The sequence below is a fragment of the Marmota monax genome, unplaced genomic scaffold (assembly GCF_021218885.2).
Source record: "Marmota monax isolate L192 unplaced genomic scaffold, Marmota_monax_Labrador192_F-V1.1 WCK01_AAM20220418_F8-fsc00080, whole genome shotgun sequence".
Lineage (NCBI taxonomy): Eukaryota > Metazoa > Chordata > Mammalia > Rodentia > Sciuridae > Marmota > Marmota monax.
The window spans coordinates 1,859,405-1,878,252 of NW_026694750.1; the positions used below are offsets into that span (position 1 = coordinate 1,859,405).

The 18,848-nt window shown below is 47.2% G+C and overlaps 1 protein-coding gene and 1 long non-coding RNA gene across 10 annotated transcripts in view; one reads left to right on the plus strand and one right to left on the minus strand.

Annotated features, from left to right (window-relative positions):
• Positions 1-120: 120 nt before the first annotated feature.
• On the plus strand, positions 121-12,130 carry LOC131423412 (uncharacterized). 2 transcript variants are annotated; one of them, XR_009224930.1, is made up of 4 exons: positions 121-1,085; positions 3,243-3,346; positions 4,519-4,571; positions 9,457-12,130. It is a non-coding gene; the product is annotated as an uncharacterized LOC131423412 (long non-coding RNA). The 2 variants fall into 2 exon arrangements; XR_009224929.1 differs by having other exon boundaries at positions 121-3,346.
• A 181-nt stretch (positions 12,131-12,311) lies between these two features.
• The window catches only part of Kif1b (kinesin family member 1B), a 148,738-nt gene continuing 142,201 nt past the window's right edge, over positions 12,312-18,848 (minus strand). For all 8 annotated transcript variants that reach the window (XM_046424841.2, XM_046424839.2, XM_046424837.2 and 5 more), the window contains 4 exons: positions 18,182-18,331; positions 17,451-17,643; positions 17,119-17,237; positions 12,312-16,650 (listed from right to left, as the gene is read on the minus strand). In XM_046424841.2, coding sequence (XP_046280797.1) covers positions 16,608-16,650; positions 17,119-17,237; positions 17,451-17,643; positions 18,182-18,331 — 505 coding nt within the window. In that variant the 3' untranslated portion in view covers positions 12,312-16,607. The remainder of the gene's footprint in view (positions 16,651-17,118; positions 17,238-17,450; positions 17,644-18,181; positions 18,332-18,848) is intronic.

Genomic DNA, 18,848 nt, shown 5'->3' on the forward strand with positions numbered 1-18,848 from the left:
CATTGGTTCTCTCCGGCGCCTGTTACACCACCTGAGGGCAAACGGGCACGCCTACCCCCGGGGCCGAATCAGTAGAGCACCGAGCACCTCGATGACACCTCGGGCGCGCCGGGCCGCAGCGCCGCGCCCGCGCCGGGCTAAATCGACGTGGTCCGCGGCCCGCGGCTCCCCGCTGGCGCACGCGGCCCGGGTCTGCAGCGCCGCGCGGAGGAGGAGCTCCAGCGACCACCGAGCACCTAGATGCCTTTTGCTCGAGTCCATCGCTGCTTCCTCCCATCACTGCCTCGCACTATGGGGCACTCACGTCGTGTCCCTCGACTGCCGGGCAGGGGCCAGGTCTATTCGTCCTGTCATGCGGCACGGGGAGTGGGGACAGGAAGTGTGGACCCTCAGCGATCCGGTGTGGAACCGGGCACCCGCTTTCTGCCGGTGAAGAAAATGAGGCGTAGAGAGCAGGCAGTAGACTTAGGAGTTGGAGTGTGATAGGGCCAGGACTGAGTCTTGCTGATCAAGACTTGGGTACCATCCAACCCCGTCCAGCGTGTGTGTGTGTGTGTGTGTGTGTGTGTGTGTGTGTGTTGATACCGGGTGTTGAACCCAGGGGCGCTTTAACTATTGAGCCACGCCTCCAGTTCTTTTTAAATTATTTTTTTTGAGACAGGGTCTCGCTAAATTGCTGGCTTTTGAACTTCTGATTCTCCTGCCTCAGCCTCCCTAGTCGGTGCAATCACAGGCTTGTGCCACCCCATCCCGTTTTACAGAGGCCACAGGACCTAGGAAATGGACCCGATTAAATGCAGAGGCAGATACGGGAACGGCAAACCTTAAGCCAAAACATTAAAGACATTTGGAAAATGTCAACAGTATTGATCTTAGTGAATTTCTTGTTTTAAAGAAATTGGTTTTCTTCTCTGTGTGTGTGTGTGTGTGTGTGTGTGTGTGTGTGTGATTAACTTAGGGCTGCTTTATCACCGAGCTACACCCTAGCCCCTTTTATTTTTGAAACAAGTTCTTACTAAATTGCCCAGGCTGGCCTCCAACTCCCCATCCGCCTGCCTTAGCCTCCAGAGTTGCTGGGATGATAGGTGAGCATCACCATGATCAGTGCCAGGAAACTGTTTTTCAAAAGTTTCTGAGTTTCAGTTTTAAAAACCGTATATTCTGATATAACTTACTAAACAAAAACTCTTTGGGTCTTCAATAAGTTTTAAGAGTGTGAAGTGGTACTAAGACCAAGAAGTTTGAGAACCACTGTCTAGCTCAACTTATATCTGAGAGATGACTCGCTGAGTCCCAGGGTGACAGAGCTACTGGAGAACAGCCTCTTGGAGACAGCTTGCTCTCCCAGGTTCCCTTCATTCACATCTGGGATTCAGACACAGATGCATGTGGTAGGGCAGTAAGTTATCACAGATGTCAGATCAGATGCTGGACTTTAGTTCTTGGAGACTGCCTGATTAAGAGGGGAAAGAATGGGTTTGGGTGTCACGCTGATAGCTCATTCTGGTTCCATTCATTTCATATATATATATATATATATATATATATATATGTTTAGTTGTTGATAGACCTTTATTTTATTTATTTATATGTGTGCAGAGAACCAAACCTAGTGCCTCACACATGCCAGGTAAGTGTGCTACCGCTGAGCCACAGCCCCAGCCCTCCATTCATTTCTAGCTGTGTGATTTGGGAAAGTTTTTGAAAGTTTGTTTTGTTGGTGCTGGGGATTGACCCAGGGTACTGGGTATGCACACACTGTACCACTGAACTTCATCCCCAGGGGCAAATTATTGAGTCCTTCCGTAAGAGAATTGATACAACCTCACCTGGTAGCTGGAAGTTTAAATTAAGCAAATGGGACCTTGTGCCTGACATTTGGTACTTGTATATTAGCTTCTATTGTTGAGGCCCAGAGCACCAACCCCACAAATCCGGCACCTTGGTGTGCTGAATACTTTGGACTGAAGAAACCGAAAAGGCCTGATCAAGGTCTTTCTGATCTCAGGTCTTCCTGTCTCACCTCTCTTACTCCTTTGGAGGGAATTCTGCAAACCAGAATTCCTCTTCCCTAAAGTGGGTCATAGAGACTAGAACCCCACTTCCCTAAAGCCAGCCATAAAATCCTAGAAATATTACTCAAATCTACTTTTTTTTTTTTTTTTTGGTGTTTTGGGAATTGAACTCACACATGCTAGGCAAGCACTCTACCACTCAAGTACCCCCCAAGCCTGGTTCTTCTACCTTTTGGGGCAAGAACTGACCATAAAGGAATTCCACAGCCTACCTTGTCTGATAGCCCCTCATTTCAGAGGGGCCCTGACCCATACCCTGGGGAAAGAAGGAGTGCTGTGCAGAAAAGCCTAGAAAGAAGCTGGGCAGGGCTTGCTGAGTCCCCCTCTCAGTCTGTCACCGCTAGGTTAGACTCTCTGTGCAACCACTTTTCTTCATGGCTGTCCATTCCTCACTGGACCTAAGCATAAAAATAACCAGTTTTCCAGGGTCTTTGGAATCTTCATTTCTGAAGGCTCCTGTGTTGTGTAAAACTTGGCTTAAATAAATCTGTTATGCTTTTGTCTTGTGAACCAATGATTCGTTACAGGAGGTATTCGCTGTGACCCTCATGGTGGGTGAGGAGAGGGACCATCCTTTCTTATCCCCATTCTCTTTTTAAAGGATAGTACTCAGAATGAAGGGACATATGCTGGGTATGGTGGTACATGCCATCAATCCCAGGGACTCCGGAGGCTGAGGCAGGAGGATGACAAGTTTGAGGCCAGCTTCAGCAACTTAGTGAGACCCTGTCTCAGACTAAAAATAAATAAATAAAAAGTGATGGGGATTTAGCTCAGTGAGGGAGTGCTCCTGGGCACTCCCTGGTACCACACACGCAAAAAAAAAAAAAAAAAAAAAAAAAAAATAGAGGAGACACAAATTACATTGGGAAGAAAATTCTCCCAGCTTCCTTTGAAACCTTCCAGAGAAAGAGGTAAAAGCATGGCTCTGCAGAAGGCTCCTAAGTGGTTCCCAGAGCTTGTGCTGAGCTGGGGACACATGGCTCCATCATCTGTTTTCTACTGGAAAAAACAACATTCCCATTTGACGATGGCAGAGCCAGGCACCCCTCACCCCCCATCACTGCCTCTCCCCTCACTCACTGCCGCTTCTGTGTTCCCTTGGGAGTGGGGTGTCCAGCATGTCCTGTTACAAATATCCATGTTTTTTAGTTTGTTTGCTTTCAGATGGGATCTGGCAGTGTTGCCCAGGCTGGCCTGGAACCCCTGGGCTCCACAGATTGCCTCCACCTCCTGAGTCACTGGGACTACAAGCATGCACCACCACTCAGGTATTGCTTTGTTTTCTAGAGCATTCCAGTACAATGACTGGGACCACGGGCCTCAGTCTGGGCTTATGTCCCGGGGTGAGACGCAGCCAAGGTGGAGGAGCAGCCCTGTCTTTGCTCGAGCCCCACATGGTGGTCTTCGGGTGACTGACCACTCTGCAAGACCAGCTGTGCAGTGCCTCTTCACCAGACACATCAGTGAGGCAAGGACTCGCCTGCCTCCCCCTCTCCCTGCAGTCCACTAGGTTCAGAGACTGCTTTCTGGCTCCAGAACTGGGCCTGGGGTTCTGACACACGATTTTACTTGTGTCACCTCTCTGGCTCCTTCCAGCTTGCCGTTTCAGCTCACAGGAGGTGTCCCCTCTTCCTGGCTGGCGTCCTTAGCATGGTGCTGGTCACTGCTGGCTTCTGCTCTCATTCCCATTAGACCATTCAGTGTGAGAGGCCAGTGGCGTGTCTGCATGTTCAGTGTGTTTCTCTCATCCTCCATATACCTTGTGCACGGCAGGCAGCACTACGTGTTGCTGGTGAATGGCTGGTTTACATTGGCTTTTTAAAAGGGGAATTACTGGAACCGGGGCTGGAGCTCAGGGATAGAGTGCTTGCTTAGCCCCTGCAGAGGCCCTGGAGTCAATCCTCAGCACATTAAAAAAAAAAAAAAAAAAAGGGACAGGAAGGGGCACTAACTGTTCAATTCCATTTGGTGAAAGTGGTCTTAGTTGTACCTCCGTCTCCTTGTGTACCTATGAATAACAATTTCTTGCATTCTAAAAACTGTTCTGCTTGGATGATAAATTATATTGGTGTCCTACTTTGACACCATATGTCCTGGGGTTGGGGACTTGGTGGAGAGTGCTTGCTTAGCACACGCAAAGCCCTGAGTTTAGTCCTTGACCCTGGGAAAAGAAAAACAAATAAAAACCCACCCTATGTCCCAACGTCAGATTTCTTTTTAGAAAATATATTTATGGAGGTGTCAACTAATTGCTGTATGATCCGTATGCTGTAAGTATAGGCTGGAGTCGGCTTTCTGTGGCCGTGTAGGCCTCACCATAATCCAGCTTCAGTGCACTCCCGCTGCCCAGGTTTCCTCACCTGTTAGCTCCCTCCCCAGTCCCAGGCAACCTCTGATCTACTTTGTTGTATAGTCGAATCCTCCCCTGCCTTTCTGACAGGTAAGCCCCTGGAGACAGCAATGTTTGCAGAGGGACTAAGATGATCTCAACAGGTAGGTCCTACCAGGTTTCCTTACTCTATTAGGACTTTGTCCAGTCACTTTTTTTTTTTGGTACCAGGGATTGAAGCCAGCAGCACTTAACCACTGAGCCACATCCCTGGCCCTTTTTTATATTTTATTTAGATGCTAAGTTGCTTAGGGCCTCACTTAGTTGCTGAGGCTGGCTTTGAACTGGTGATCTTCCTGCCTCAGCTTCCCAAGCTGCTGGGATTTCAAGGTGCACCCGTCTGATCACATTTTGACATGGCTGTACATGCTTCAGACACACAAAAGGACACACAACCGAGAGAGAGAGGGCAAGGAACTATACCTTGCCCAATGCATCTCTTCATCCATATTCTTTGAAGTTTCCTTGAGAATGGGCCAGAAGACATACCTATGAGTTCTGTTAACTGCTTGAGTGGATTAGTCCAACCTGGGGACAAGGCTGTGGGAACACTGATTTGTAGCTGGATGGTCAGAAACACAGGGGCTTGCAGTTGACATCTGAAGTGGGGTAAGTCTTGAGGACTAAGCCCTCAACCTGTGAGCTCACAGGTTCACTGAATTAGGGGACACCCGAGAGCGAACACTGGAGTTGCTTGCTGGGTACAGGGGGAAACCTTGGGTTGGGGCGACTTGTGTGGTGACAGCGTGGAAGCAGCTGTGGCATTTGCTCTTCTAGAGGTTTGTGGCGCACAGCGTGCCTCATTGCTCCTCATGGCCAAGTGCTTACCTGCTGATAGACATCTGGATTGTTTCTAAATGAGCATCAAAGAAATTGTTTTAAACTCAAATTGCTGTCCACATGTATGTTTTCATTTCCCCTGGATCGATACTTGGGAGTGCAGTTGCTGGGTTGTAAGTATGATTTATTTTATGGGACTTAGATAGAACCTAGGGTCATGTACATGCCAGGCAAGTGCTCTACCACTGAGCCACATCCCCAGTCTATATATATAGTTGTTGATAGACCTTTGTTTATTTATATGTATTTGTATTTATATATATTTTTATTATTTATTAATCGAACCCAGTGCCTCACACATGCCAGGCAAGTGCGTTACCGTTGAGCCACAGCCACAGCCTGTGACTTTTCTTTTTTAAAAAATTTCTTTGAGGGGCTGGGGATGTGGCTCAAGCGGTAGCGCGCTCGCCTGGCATGCGTGTGGCCCGGGTTCGATCCTCAGCACCACATACAAACAAAGATGTTGTGTCCGCCGAAAACTAAAAAAAAAAAAAAAAAAAAAAAAAAAAAAATTTCTTTGAGCTGGGCGCAGTGGCACATGCCTATAATCCCAGCAGTTTGGGAGGTTGAGACAGGACGATCACGAGTTCAAAGCCAGCCTCAGCAACAGTGAAGCACTAAGCAACTTAGTGAGATCCTGTTCTAAATAAAATACAAAATAGGGCTGGGGATGTGGCTCAGTGGTTGAGTGCCCCTGAGTTCAACTCCCAGTACCAAAAAAATATAAATAAAATAAATTCTTAGAGATGGGGGTCTTGCTATTTTATCTAGGCTGGGCTCAAACTGTCCTCCCTCCTCAGCCTCCCGAGTGCTGGGACTGCAGCTAAGCACTGCCATGCCCAGCTGCTACAATTACTGATATGGCTGAATATGTGGGTGCTTTTTGCTATTTGTTTTCTATAGATCTTCCATTTGTTCCTTTGTACTGCTCCCTCTCCCCCAGCCACACACTGGGGATTGAACCAGGGGTGCTTCGCCACTGAGCTACATCCCAGGGTGTCAGTAGATTGCTGTGGCTGGCCTGGAATTTGCCATCCTCTTGCCCTAGCCTCTTGAGTAGCTGGGATTATAGGCGTGTGTCTCCTGATGCCTGGACTTTTGTTACATTTTGTGCCTGTGTGTGCTATTTGAATCCCATGGTTGGTATTTCTTTTTTCCTCTTTTGTTTCCTCTCTTTTCTTTGTGGTTGTGTAGGGATTGCAGTTTGTATCTTTCATTTATTATACCATATTCCAGTTTAACTGACAATTCTGGTAAACTGTAACTTTTTACTCCAGTACTGGGGATTGAACCCAGGGGTGCTATTACTGAGCTACATCCCCAGCCCTATTGGAGACAGGATTTTGCTAATTTACACAGACTGGCCTCTAACTTGTGATCCTCCTGTCTCAGCCTTCCTTGTTGCTGGGATTATAAGTGTGGCCATCATGCCTAGGCTACTTTTCTTTTGAGCTTGACTTTCAGAGAGCTGCCTGTGTCTCCATCACTCAGAGCCATAGATTTGGGAAGAGGTTATGCTCAGACCTTGACCACTGTGGTTGGGCTGGGAAGTGCATTCTCAGCTTCCCTTTCCCTTCCCATTCTTCAGTCTCCCTGGGCCTTGGAGTCCCACCAGGCACATGCCATGTATAGACAGCTTCCCAGTCAGCCGGGGCTCATCTAGTCCTTGAATTCGGCACTCACCTTTCCTGCCTTGCCCTGCTGTTTCTAGCTCCTCTGCTGCTTGCCTTGGAAGCCTCAGGCTAGCAAACTCAGGGCTTTCCCACTCCTTTCTCACCAAGCTTCCCAGTTTAGACTGATGAAGCCCAGGTCCCTGCCTTCCCATCTGCCCAAACCTTTCACACACCAACCTTGAGCTAGTGAGACTGTCCCCCTGAGGTGGTGCAGCAAGTGGAGCTGTCCCAGGCAGGAGTCTGCAGCTCTTGCCTGGGGCTCCACCAAGTGTAGTCCACTGCACCCCCACCCCTTGCCTAGCATCTGCAAGGCCTGGGGTTCAATGGATCCCCAGCACAACCAAAAAAAAGAAAAGAATTTTTTTTTCAATTTTATGCTTTTTAAATTTTCAATTTTTTGTAGTTCACCCCCCCGCCCCCCGCATTCCTTTACACTGCCACAGCCAGCACCTCCATGGCACTGTCCCTCTTTGTCTGTGGCTAAGGCCTTCTGGAGTCCATAGGCTGTGCCTAAAGGTACAAAGCTCCTGGGAGTAGGTTTGGTGCTGGGTGCCACCACTACTGGCATTTCTGCCCCCCCAGACCAGGCTTAGCATCTCACCTCATGGCAGAGACCAGGATCAGAAAAGGCAAGGAAAAGCTTCTAGAAGACAAGAAGCTGGAGCTTTATGGGCTTGTAACAGCCTGCCTGACTGCAGAGACCCTGCTTCTTGCCAGGTATGGGCATGTCAAAATGACCCATGTGACAAAGAAACAGCTCAAGGAAGTTGACTATCCCAGCCAGTCAGTGGCAGAACTGAACTTTAACCCAAGTCTTCAGGGACCAAATCCAGCCCTCTTTCCTAATAGGGCGAGCAGGACTCAATTGTGCATGCTCACGACTGACTTCCAGCAAAACTGGGCATACCTGTGGACTGACCATGTTTAGTTGACTCTAAATGGAAATCTGGATTGAGCTCTGAGTGACTAGTTTCTGGAGAACCCACAGTGGCTCCCTCAAGAGGCCCTTGCTGAAGGGCACAGCTTTCAACTGTACTGCAACTACTTCCTCTTTCCTGGGCTCAGTTACAAGGAAAGCTTGCTATCAGACTTTGCTGAAGAAACAAATTGATTGCTCTAGTCTGAGATTTGGCAAGGCAGGAATTATGCTGAGTCAATGTGACTAAACATCTGAACTTCCTCAGTCACCTCTGGGTAGGCACCGACTGCTCCAGCAAACAAGTAGAAATCTAATCATAAAGCCATTAGGGGTTTCTTTCTTTACTGTCACACACTGCGTGGACTTACCATTTCTATGTTAAGCAACAGAAATAAACAAAAAACCAAAACTGCTTTCCCAGAGTATTGAAAACTATGGCCAAGTAGCTTAGGAGAGAGGGGCTGGGACCTGAGTGAGTGTCCCTCAGAGACACACATAATGCTGGAGCCAGAATTCACCCTGACCTGCTGTTTTTAGAAAATCCACAGATACTCGACATGTCATGCTTAAGAAAATCAACCCATGTTCACTTAAAAAATGTTCTGGCTTGCTGACTCCCAGATCCCAGATCAAAGCAAGGGCATGAATTCTACAAAAACAGCCTTCTAGGCACACCTCCCAGGGAGGAACCCTTTGACTTACAGAAGAGGGTGTGTGAGCACTCGTGGGTTGTCCAGACGTGAAAATCCCAGCCCTGCTGCAATTCCTATTACTGAACTGAAATGGCTGGATGCATGCAAGAAGGCACAATGCTCAAAAAATTCCTGAGACACGAATCCAAAAGCCAGAGGAGCAAGCACGCAAGGTACTCAGAAGAGCTACCCGGCTGTGTAGGGATGAGGAGGCCTGAAGGGAGACTGGAACCCTCCCCATGCGAACAAAAGTGGAATGACAAGAAGTCAGACCAACAAGTAATGTAGCAACATGAGCCCTGTTCCACTGACCTCCTGACTCTCGGTGCAGTCAGCTTTGCCAGCGACGTGCTGTCCTGGTTGAGGTCTATCTGTAAGGTACAATCAGCTTCCTGAGAACAAATTCAGGGATGATGATCCAGTTCAAACTGAACGTCCAGCAGGGTTCAAGGGAGACACGGCCCAATGTACTCTATTCTCTAGAGCTGACCTAACTTTCAAGACTATGAAGGCACCCAGTCAAGTGGGTCCCTCCATCCTGGTCTCCTCCCCAAAGCCAGTTTTCCTTCCCAGTCATTTCACTACAATTAGCACACAAACAGGCTGTGGCCCCATGTCCCCTTCCAGAAGGTTAACCCTTTTCTTCTCCCGTTTTAGTAAGTATCTCTGAAAGAATTGCCTGTTCTCCCTTGGAACTTGCAGCTGGAGTTTTTCTCCCACAATACTCTGCTCACAGGTGACCTTGCTCTGGCAGAGGCACTTATTGTCCTCCCCTCACCCCCAGGACTGGGAAACAAATCCAGGGGCACTTTACCACTGAGCTACACCCACAGCTTTTTTGTTTGTTTGTTTTATTTTGAAATAGGATCTTACCAAGTTGCTGAAGCTGGCCTTAAACTCACAGTGCTCCCTGGCAGAGGCACTCCTGAGGCTCCATTCTAGACCCTTCTCTAAGTTTGGAATGAGACCTCAGACCTGGGTGGGCCAGTTGCCTTCTCCTCCTCAGGACCTCTGCTGCCTTCAGGGATTACACTGGACTGACCTCACCTGGAAGATCATGAAACAGGCCGTCCCAGGCCCTACCAAGACCACCTCAATCAGAATCTGCATTTTGGAATGGTGATCCCAGGTGATTCTGGTGCTTACTAAAGTTCCAGAGGTGCTACTCCAAATCCTTGAAAACTGAGTTTCAGTATCAGAAAACCCATTTTCCCTCAGACATAAGTTGCATCCTCTAATAGCAGTTTTATCACTAATAAAGGTGATATTTTGGTCTCCAATTGGCCTTATCTCACTTGGTTCTGAAACTGGGAAATAGTGATATGATTGGCTCCCCCAAACTTCCTCCACCTTCCTGTTGCTGAAACCTATGGTTCGCTGCTTCAGTTTATCGGCTGCACTGGACACAGTGATGGCATCCTGCATCTTCCAACACTTAGTGGCCACCTGTGGGAGACCAACCTTGCACTTGACTGAGTCACATTCCCCAGCTGGGTGCTGAGGCGCTCAGTCATAGAAATGTGGCAGAGCTTTCCCCACCCTTCTTGGGTTCGAGGGTCGGTGTCTTGTGCATGGGTGTGTCTTGCTACAGCCCCATGAGTGGAGCTACGCTCACCTGTTCCTTTGTAATATAATCCCTTGCCCTGTTTAGGATAGAATCTTCCATGGAAGTGCCTTGTGTGTGTCCCCTTCTCTTACTGTGTCCTTGGGTGTGGCCTACCCAGGTGTCAGTCAACCTGCTGACAGTGGACATCATGAAGATAGACTCAGCCCCCTGAAACCTGCCCCCTTGCCTCATTTGAACAGCTTCTCCACAATAAAAGGGGTCAGCGTGTGCTCTCGTTCTCTCTTCCTATGGACCTTTAAGGTCAGAGGAGCTGTCACAGCAAAAAAGGTATTTGTGTCTCTTGTGTGGTTATTTTGCACAGCCCAATTAGCCCAGTTCAACTGGAGTGACCCCTGAACCTTTTAGTCGCGAGAACAGAAACCCGGCAGCTACCTGTCACTCTTTATGGCCACGCCTCTTCCTCTTTGCTGGACCAGTCTTCTCTCCCTGACTTCTACATGCTGGAGTGCTCTGGACTCTCCCCATGTTTCCAGCCTCTACCTTCCTTCGTCAAAGACCCTCTTTGAATACAACCAGTTTACCCAACTGTCCTGCAGAGTACACATTCAGGTGGAAGTGCTGGCATCTCAAAACAAACACGACCAACCCGACAGCTGTTCTTCTACCATTTTCTTCATCTTGGGAAATTGCAATGCTGTTCTTTTTGCCCAGGCACGCATCTTGTGAACTACTTTCCTCCTTTCTTTCTGACTCCACAAAAAGGCTCTGAGTAAATGTTGGTTCCGACTTGACAATGCTGGTGTCTCCAGACCCGTCCTGCTCTGACCTTGGTCTAGGCCACCATCATCTCCCCTGGAATACTCCTAGTTTGTTCCTTTCCTACTTTTGTCCCTCAACCCCCAGCAAGCTATCTTCCACTCGGCAGTCAGAATGGTCTTTTAAAAACACAAATAATAGGACCTGCCTCCTCATCTCAGAAACCTTCACTTGCTTCCCATTTCACTCTAATAAAGACCCAAGTCCATCCTAAGCCCTGACCCCTGGGACGTCCCCATCACTCCCCTAGTACTCATTCCACACCAGCAATCTTGCTACTTCTGGAACCTACTTAGGACACTGTTAACCCTGGGGCTTAATTTTTCTGCTTGAGACCTCCTTGCCCAGGGATCTGGCGATTCAGGATTCTGCTTATACGCCATCTCCCAGGAGAGCCTTTCCTTTCTGCATGGTGTAAGCAGAGGCCTCCTCCCCATCCCTCTCATTTTCCACTTGGCTTTACTGTCCACTGTGACCCTTACTGCTTGACATTGTGAATGTTTTGCAGATACTGTCCCCCACTGGAACAGAGGCCACAGGTGCTTGCTCCGTGTGCTGCAGAATCACTGGCCGCCACACTGTATCAGCACAGGATCCCCATTCTCAAGTGCTGCTCATAGGAGAGCTTGTTAAAGTAAACTGACATGTTGATATTTTTTCAAATCCTCTTCCCGACAAAGAAAAAACAAACAAAAACCAACACTCAACATAACACTAGTACATCATTGGTAGTTATATACAAAGAAAGGCTTCAGTTGGGCAGTGGCACACAACTGTAATCCCAGCAATGTGGGAGGCCGAGGCAGGAGAATTGCAAGTTTAAGGTCAACTCAGCAAGACCCTGTCCTAATAAAAAACAAATAGAAAAAGACTGGGTATGTAGCTGGGTGGTATAGCATTAGCCTAGCATGCTGGAGACCCTGTGTTTGCTCCCCAGTACCACAGACAAAAAAAGAAAGGTGTTGCAGGAGAGAAACACCAAATCTCTTAGCAAAAATAACTAATATATTTAAGAGGAAAATACTTTTAAACACCACCACCACATTAGCTTTACTGGTTATATAAGAAGCACTACTTTTTTTTTTTTAGTTATAGGTGGACACAATATCTTTATTTTATTTTCATGTGGTGCTAAGGATTGAACCCAGTGCCTCTCGCACGCTAGGTGAGCGCTTTACCTCTGAGCCACAACCCCAGCCCAAGAAGCACTACTTTGAGTATCAGCAAGGAACCTGTAGGTCATAGCACCGTGATTTTCGTTTAATCTTTGCAAGTCAAGAGAAGAAATCTGTGTAATTACTTCTAAAGGATGTGAGAATAAATGCACATTGAGAGCCTTCTGATGCACTGGCTGTACCTTTATTATTTTTACCTTGTTCACTAATAGTTCTGTGATGTAAGTTACCATACACAGTTAGATACTATGTCTGCATTGCACACCTAAGGCTATACAGCAAAAGAATCAGAATTAGTACAAATACAAGAACTATATTTACATTCTGTATACTCAAGCTCCAAACATCAGATAGTATTTACAAAATAAAACATGAAAATGAAAATCCAAAATTAATAATGTACATTGTTGCTAATGTGCTCAACTCCTTCACTGGGGAGAGATCAGTTTGCAAAAGTCTTGGTTCAAAAAGGCCACTTATGCTTCATGGGTTTTGTTATAGCGTGTGAAGATGGTGACAAGAGACTTCAATCTCAACAGACAAGTACTTTAGAGCCACAGTGTCTTAAGACAATGCCTTAAACACAAGAAGGCTGGTGGATTCCTCAGGTGAACTGATGCCAGAATACACAGCATGAAAATAAATGAACTGGAAGACACGGAAAAGCAGCACACAGCAGCCAGGGATCGGCAGGAGGCTAACCTCCGCTTGCACTTCCCACCTAAGCAGCCTTCTGGCTGTGAGTTGTTTGTTTTGTGGTGCTGGGGATGGAACCCAGGGCCTCAGGCATGACAGGCAGGCACTCTGCCACTGAGCCCCAGCCCAGCCTCTGGCTGTGCTTTTAACTTTTATCAATCTGATTTCTTCTTTTAAATGATCGGGGGCTTTCATAAGATTTTATAGGGCTCAAATACTAACTTCATAAATGGCCTTTTGAACAACAGCAGCAAATAATCTCTCAGCAAATGATCTCTGAGCTGCTCCACAGGGTCACGGTCTGGCCTGCAAAGCTGATGGGTCACGGGCCGTGGCAGACGGCTGCAGTGCACACATGCAGAGTCCTATTCAAACACATCCAGCAATCTCCTGAGAGCAGCAGCAGAATTATTCTTTTCTTCTTCAAGAGCAAGTTAATAATCACATTTTGAAAAGGAAACCCAAAGGAAATGCACAGGACCCAAGTCAAACAACCCCTGACACTGTCCAGGAGATCCCAAGCAGAGCCCAGCACCAGAGCAGGAGACATAGGAAGAGTTCCCACAGGTGCTGCACCCAAGAGAATCCTTCTCTTCCAGTCCAATGTGCAATTCATTATAGCTGTATAAATATACAAATACCTTACAAAATTAAATATCCCTGTAAATTAGATAAGAAGCAGCAGGCAATAAAGTCTTTGCTTTGGGATTTGTGCCAGGAGAAGTCACCTCAATTTTAGATCCCCAAAGACCTTTCAAAATGATCTAATTCACTCCTTCATCTAAAAAGCTGAAAAATCCATCCATCTCTAATGTGAGTAGCTATCTAAATTCTATATAGCTGGGTGGAGCAAGTAAAATAATAGTGGTTTCTTAGCTGTGAAAACTTCCTTCCTCACATCAACAATTTCTCCTTTTTAACCATGTGTTGGGGTCCAGGTGCCCACCCAGCCACCAGCAGCAGCCTGGCCTGTGCTCCTGACTGTGTGCAGGGGCTGGCTGGCCCCCCACAGTCCTGGCCTGAGAGCTGACTGACTCCCAGGGTGGCACACAGAAACAGGGACAGTCTGAGCACTGGTTTGGGGCTGGTTGTGAGGCCATCTTTCACTTTGGTAGGAGAAAGGAGGATGGGGAAGGGAGAGAAGTTTTAACTGTCACACGTTTTTCTGTGGCTGAGTTTTCTTTCTTGCCTTTTTGTTTATTTGAATGAATACTTTAAGTAAGAAAAAATAAATAAGCCACCTGAAAACGTAGTTACCTGATGGGTCAGATCTCTTCAAGTTTCCTGCCACCACAGCTACAGCTGGAGCGCCATAAACAGTCTACTCTAAACCCTCTCCCTAAGCTTCAAAGCAGAGACAGCCCTGTTTGGAATGGGAAACATGCATCTTGGAACTGTTCAACTGATCTGAATATAGGCCCCAAGAAAAGGAGTGGAACCCAAGGCTGTGTGTACCCATCAGCCATGGCAGAGGCTCCTGGGATGGGGGAAAGCATGCCTGACCAAGACCCCTTGCAGGACAGACCACTCTCCTACCTCTGATTTTCCAATGAGGCCTTCGTATTTGGGCGTGTGGTGAATACAGTCCAATTTGGCTCATTCTAATGTCTGACCCTCCAAAGCAAAGACTTTTCCAAGCCAGTTTTGAGTTAGACCAAAAAAAAAAAAAAAAATCATTTGTTTCAGTGTATCCCAATTTCACTCTTTCTACCTCCCCCTGCCACAGACACGATCCTTCTGTCCAATTCAACAGCAGCAACACTGCTGATTTAATTTTACAAGTGACCTTCAAATTTCATCTTCATTTCCCTGAAATTATCTTCAGCTGCTATCCATGAAGCTGTCTCTCAGCAGACAGATCCTGCGGGACGGTGTGCGTGTCCAGCAGACCATGAAGACTTCTAACTACATTAAAACCTCACACACCGCTTAGGTAACAATATTAAAGTTAGTGACCCATGTTTAAAAATCCACAAATTTTGTTGATCACCTTTCAGATAAGTCTGACTTCTCTGCTTCTTTTATTAAGCTCTCCGTGATTCACTTTCCTCCTCTTTCCAAGGCAATCATAAGTGAGGCACGGAGACTGGCTCGTCAGAGAAGAGCCCAACCCAGACTAGACAGAGTTCAGAAGTGGAGCCTGGATGACAAGCCTCCCTAGTGACTGGATGTGAGAGCTCTTGACCTACTGGAAAGTAATTCAGCTCCCCACTACCTGAGAGTGCCCAAGAGCCCTCACTCCTGTCAGACGGAGAGCACAGGCCTGTTCCTGGAAGCCTGAGCAGTGGTGAAGTAGAGGTGAGCAGGGGAGTGAAGGGTGGCAGGGAGCAACCCCGAGTCACTGGCAAAGCACCTCAAGGACATGGGGGCTTTCTTTAACCCCAGTCATTCCTACAGAACCCACTGGCAGTTGACAGGAGCAGCGTTATCTTCTATGCTGGTCTTTGGAAATGGAAGGATCTGGTCTGTAAGCAGGAAAGGAGACTGTTGGCAGTGAGCACCCTCCTTTCTCCTTGGGTGGTATTTCTACACTACATGGAGGAGATAGTAACAGAGGAGGAGAGACAGGGCAGGGTACAGCAGCAAACTGTGGGGAAGGGCTCACTCCACCCTATTCTTTGTCCCCAGGTCTGTCTTGTTTTGTTTGGAGAGGTGGTGGGAGTTGGTCTTAATCTTGGGATCCAGAAAGTCAAGACTGCCATGTTTGCTCATTTATGAGTACAGGGTGATGAGCTACTGGATGCACAGGCAGATTTCCACATTTATACTGAAAGCTGCACTTTGATCAAAAGGAGCTACAACATCAAGTCCCTAACTCAGCATCAAGTTTATCACTCCCCCTTGTGGGAAATGTGTGCATGACGCTGCTCTAATTCATAATGTGTCCACTGTCATCCTTAATGCCAACAACAGAACTCAGAAACTCCTGAGCAAGAGCCTTCCTCTCAGTAGGGAAAAGCAGTTCACAAAGTTCCCTCTGACTGCTGCCTTCATGGCCCACTGCAGGTCCTGTGTCTTGTGAGCCCACTGCACCCTCGGCCTGTCCCTTCCCACAAGGCCAACAGCAACCATGGCCCAAGCCTACTGAAAAGGCTCCTCTTGCAGCTCCCATTCCATGAAATCCTGTAACTGTACTCTGGGTAAGCCCCCAGCTTGACTCAGAATCTTAACTGTCCCATTCTTGAGCCCACTAGAACTTTTTCCCTGAATGGAAATACAGGGATTGGCCACAGAAAAAAAGAGACAGAAGGGAGGGGGGGAAATATAAATTTTTTTTCTCAGGGTCTAACAAGGCCAGATTTTTCCTCCCTTAGTCTCTAAGCCACCCAAGAAAATATTAATGCTATCACAGAAAAAAGAAAAAAAAAGGAACCTTGAAAAACAGTCAGAGGTATTATCCAAAGACAACAGTGAGACCTCAGTGGTGGTCATGATGGGCCCTTTCATACAAAAGGCAGCCAAAGTACACCAAAAAAATAACGTGGAGACTCACTGGATCCCCTCAGGTGTGTGTGTATATAGGTGCGCACTGCTGTTAATCTTTTTTCCTTTCATTAGGCCACATGCTACTAACAAGATTCTTAGCACAAGAAAAAAGGAAAGAGTACAGAGCCATGAAGATGGGCAACAGGAGAACTAGAAAAAGTGCTGGACAAGGAGGGAAAAGTAGTTAAGCACAGGGTCACATACAGGAGCAACCGTCAAGAATCACAAAGAGAATGAGAGGTAACACTTCCTTTATCTCTCGAAGGCGAGTGCAGCTTAGTATTTCGGCTGGCTTGTGCATCTGCGGGACAGTTTAGACCTGTGGGACAAATGGGAGGCAGGATCAGCAAACTGGATCTAGGTGTCCTCATCTCACAGGTCTTTTTCCTCTGCAGGACCAGGTCTTCTGGGACCTTGAATGAATGCTAGGCTGAGGTCCTGCCCACTCTGGGGACCCTGTGACACTAGCCTCACTGAGGACCTGTGGCTGAATCACAGGGCTGAATGGTGGGAGATATTAAGGTCCTTACAATCTTCCCTTTCCTTGGTGCCCTGAACCCCACCTGTAGACCTTGAGAACAAAAAAAGGAGATCAACGGGTACACGTGTGACCAGAGTCTCCTTGGTGACCAGGATACAAAAAGGTACCTTAAGGAAAGGAGAGGCCTCATCACCACTATACAGTTCATTGCAGTCCTGCTCTCCCTGCACCTCAATGTTTCCTATTTATGTGGATATCTCTGAAGCCAAAAGTCCAGGGGAGAAAGCAAACAGAAGAACTTCTTACCGTATTGTGCCAGCAAGGAGTGGGTTAAAGGCATATAACCAGTCATTCATGTCTTTGTCATTAAGAGCCTGCAGAAGGACCCCACGATGCTTTGTGCATACAACAAAAGTGTTAGGTGTCTGAAAGAGAGAGGTAGAGAAGAAGGTTGCTGCATGGAACAAGCAGTGGGGACCATCCTGCCACATTTGCCAGATTCACAGGGTATAAAGAGCTTCAGGCTGAAAGCTCAAGGAATTCAAGTCTATAGGAGGATCCATACCACACAACAGAACCTTAAACTCAAAAGGGAAGGCACGTGTGGCAGTGAAAAGCCAGGGCAGAGCAGGACTGACCTTCACCATGGCCTGCTGGTCCTCGCTGTATTCCACCTGTGCTGTGGACAGGTTAATGATGCCACGCTCCACGGGGTCCTTGTCACTGTTATAGATGAAGACGTAAGGGCGGCGGACCACAACAAAATGTTTAGCCCAGTTGCTGGAAAGTGGCTCCTTGAAATGCAGATATCCTTTCTTAGAGACCACTGAGCTAAAAGGACAGTACAAAAAAGTTAGTTTCTCACAAAAAGAAAATGATCATATGCTGAGCATGAGATGATGCATGCCTATAATTCCAGTCAACTGGGAGGCTGAAGCAGGAAGATTGCAAGTTCAAGGCCAGCCTCAGCAACTTAGCAGGTCCTAAGCAACTTAGTGAGACCCTGTCTCAAAATAAAAAATAAAAAGGGCCAGGGATGTGGCTCAGTGGTAAAATGCCCTGGGTTCAGTACCCAATTCCACAAAACCAGAAAAAAGACAGACAATCATGAGCTGAGCACTATTAATGGTCTTTTTGCCCTAGATTATTTTCTGCCAAATTAATATAGCAAAAGAGCAAAAAGTGCCCCAACACCATGCTGTGTCAGATGCCGATGCCTGATGAGGTGTAGCTGGGGCAGAAATCCAGTCTGGCTCCTTCCCCAGATTCAAAGTACACTAGACTACAACAGGCTCACACACATGAGTTGGAAGTCAATTCTTCTTGCTAATTTTTTATATCTAGTATCCCTGGGGAATAGAGTACTTACCCTGGTCTAATTTCTTCAATATCTGGAACGAGATTGAGAAATTCATTTTTTCCTGCTCTGGCCAAATAGGGTGTTTCCACAGCTGGAACAATCTGAAACTGTTCAAATTCTGGGCAGGGACTAGAGGCTCGGGAATTGGCTTCTGGGGTCCTTTAAAAGAGAGAGGTTAGAAAGAAAAGGGTAATGAGAGTCTCAGTAAGGCCAAGCATCTTGGGCACAGCCACTTCTCCAGGAGGGTATGGCTCCTCTCCCTGAGCACTAGCTGCAAATGTCAGTTTCAGAGAACTCAGCTGAGTAGACAAGCTCCTATCAGAAAGTCAACACTGAATTCTACTGGTTTCCTCCTAGAGTTGCAAGAGGTCACTGATGATCACTGAGTCTCAGTTTATCTTCTTAGCCTAAGGCTCTCTGAACACAAGTTGCTGAATGTGAACTCTATTCCCTTATGTTTCTTTTTAGTTCTGTAGTCAAACCTAGGGTGGTTTTCAAAATGTGATCTCTATACTTGCCTGGCATGCATGAGGTCCTGGGTTCTAACCCTAGCACAGAGAATAAAAAAGTGGTCTCTGACAGCAACAGCTTCATCTGGGAAACTGTCAGAAATTAAAATTCTTAAGATTCTAACAGATACCTCCAGCATCAGAAACTTTGGGTGGGGCCTGGCCAT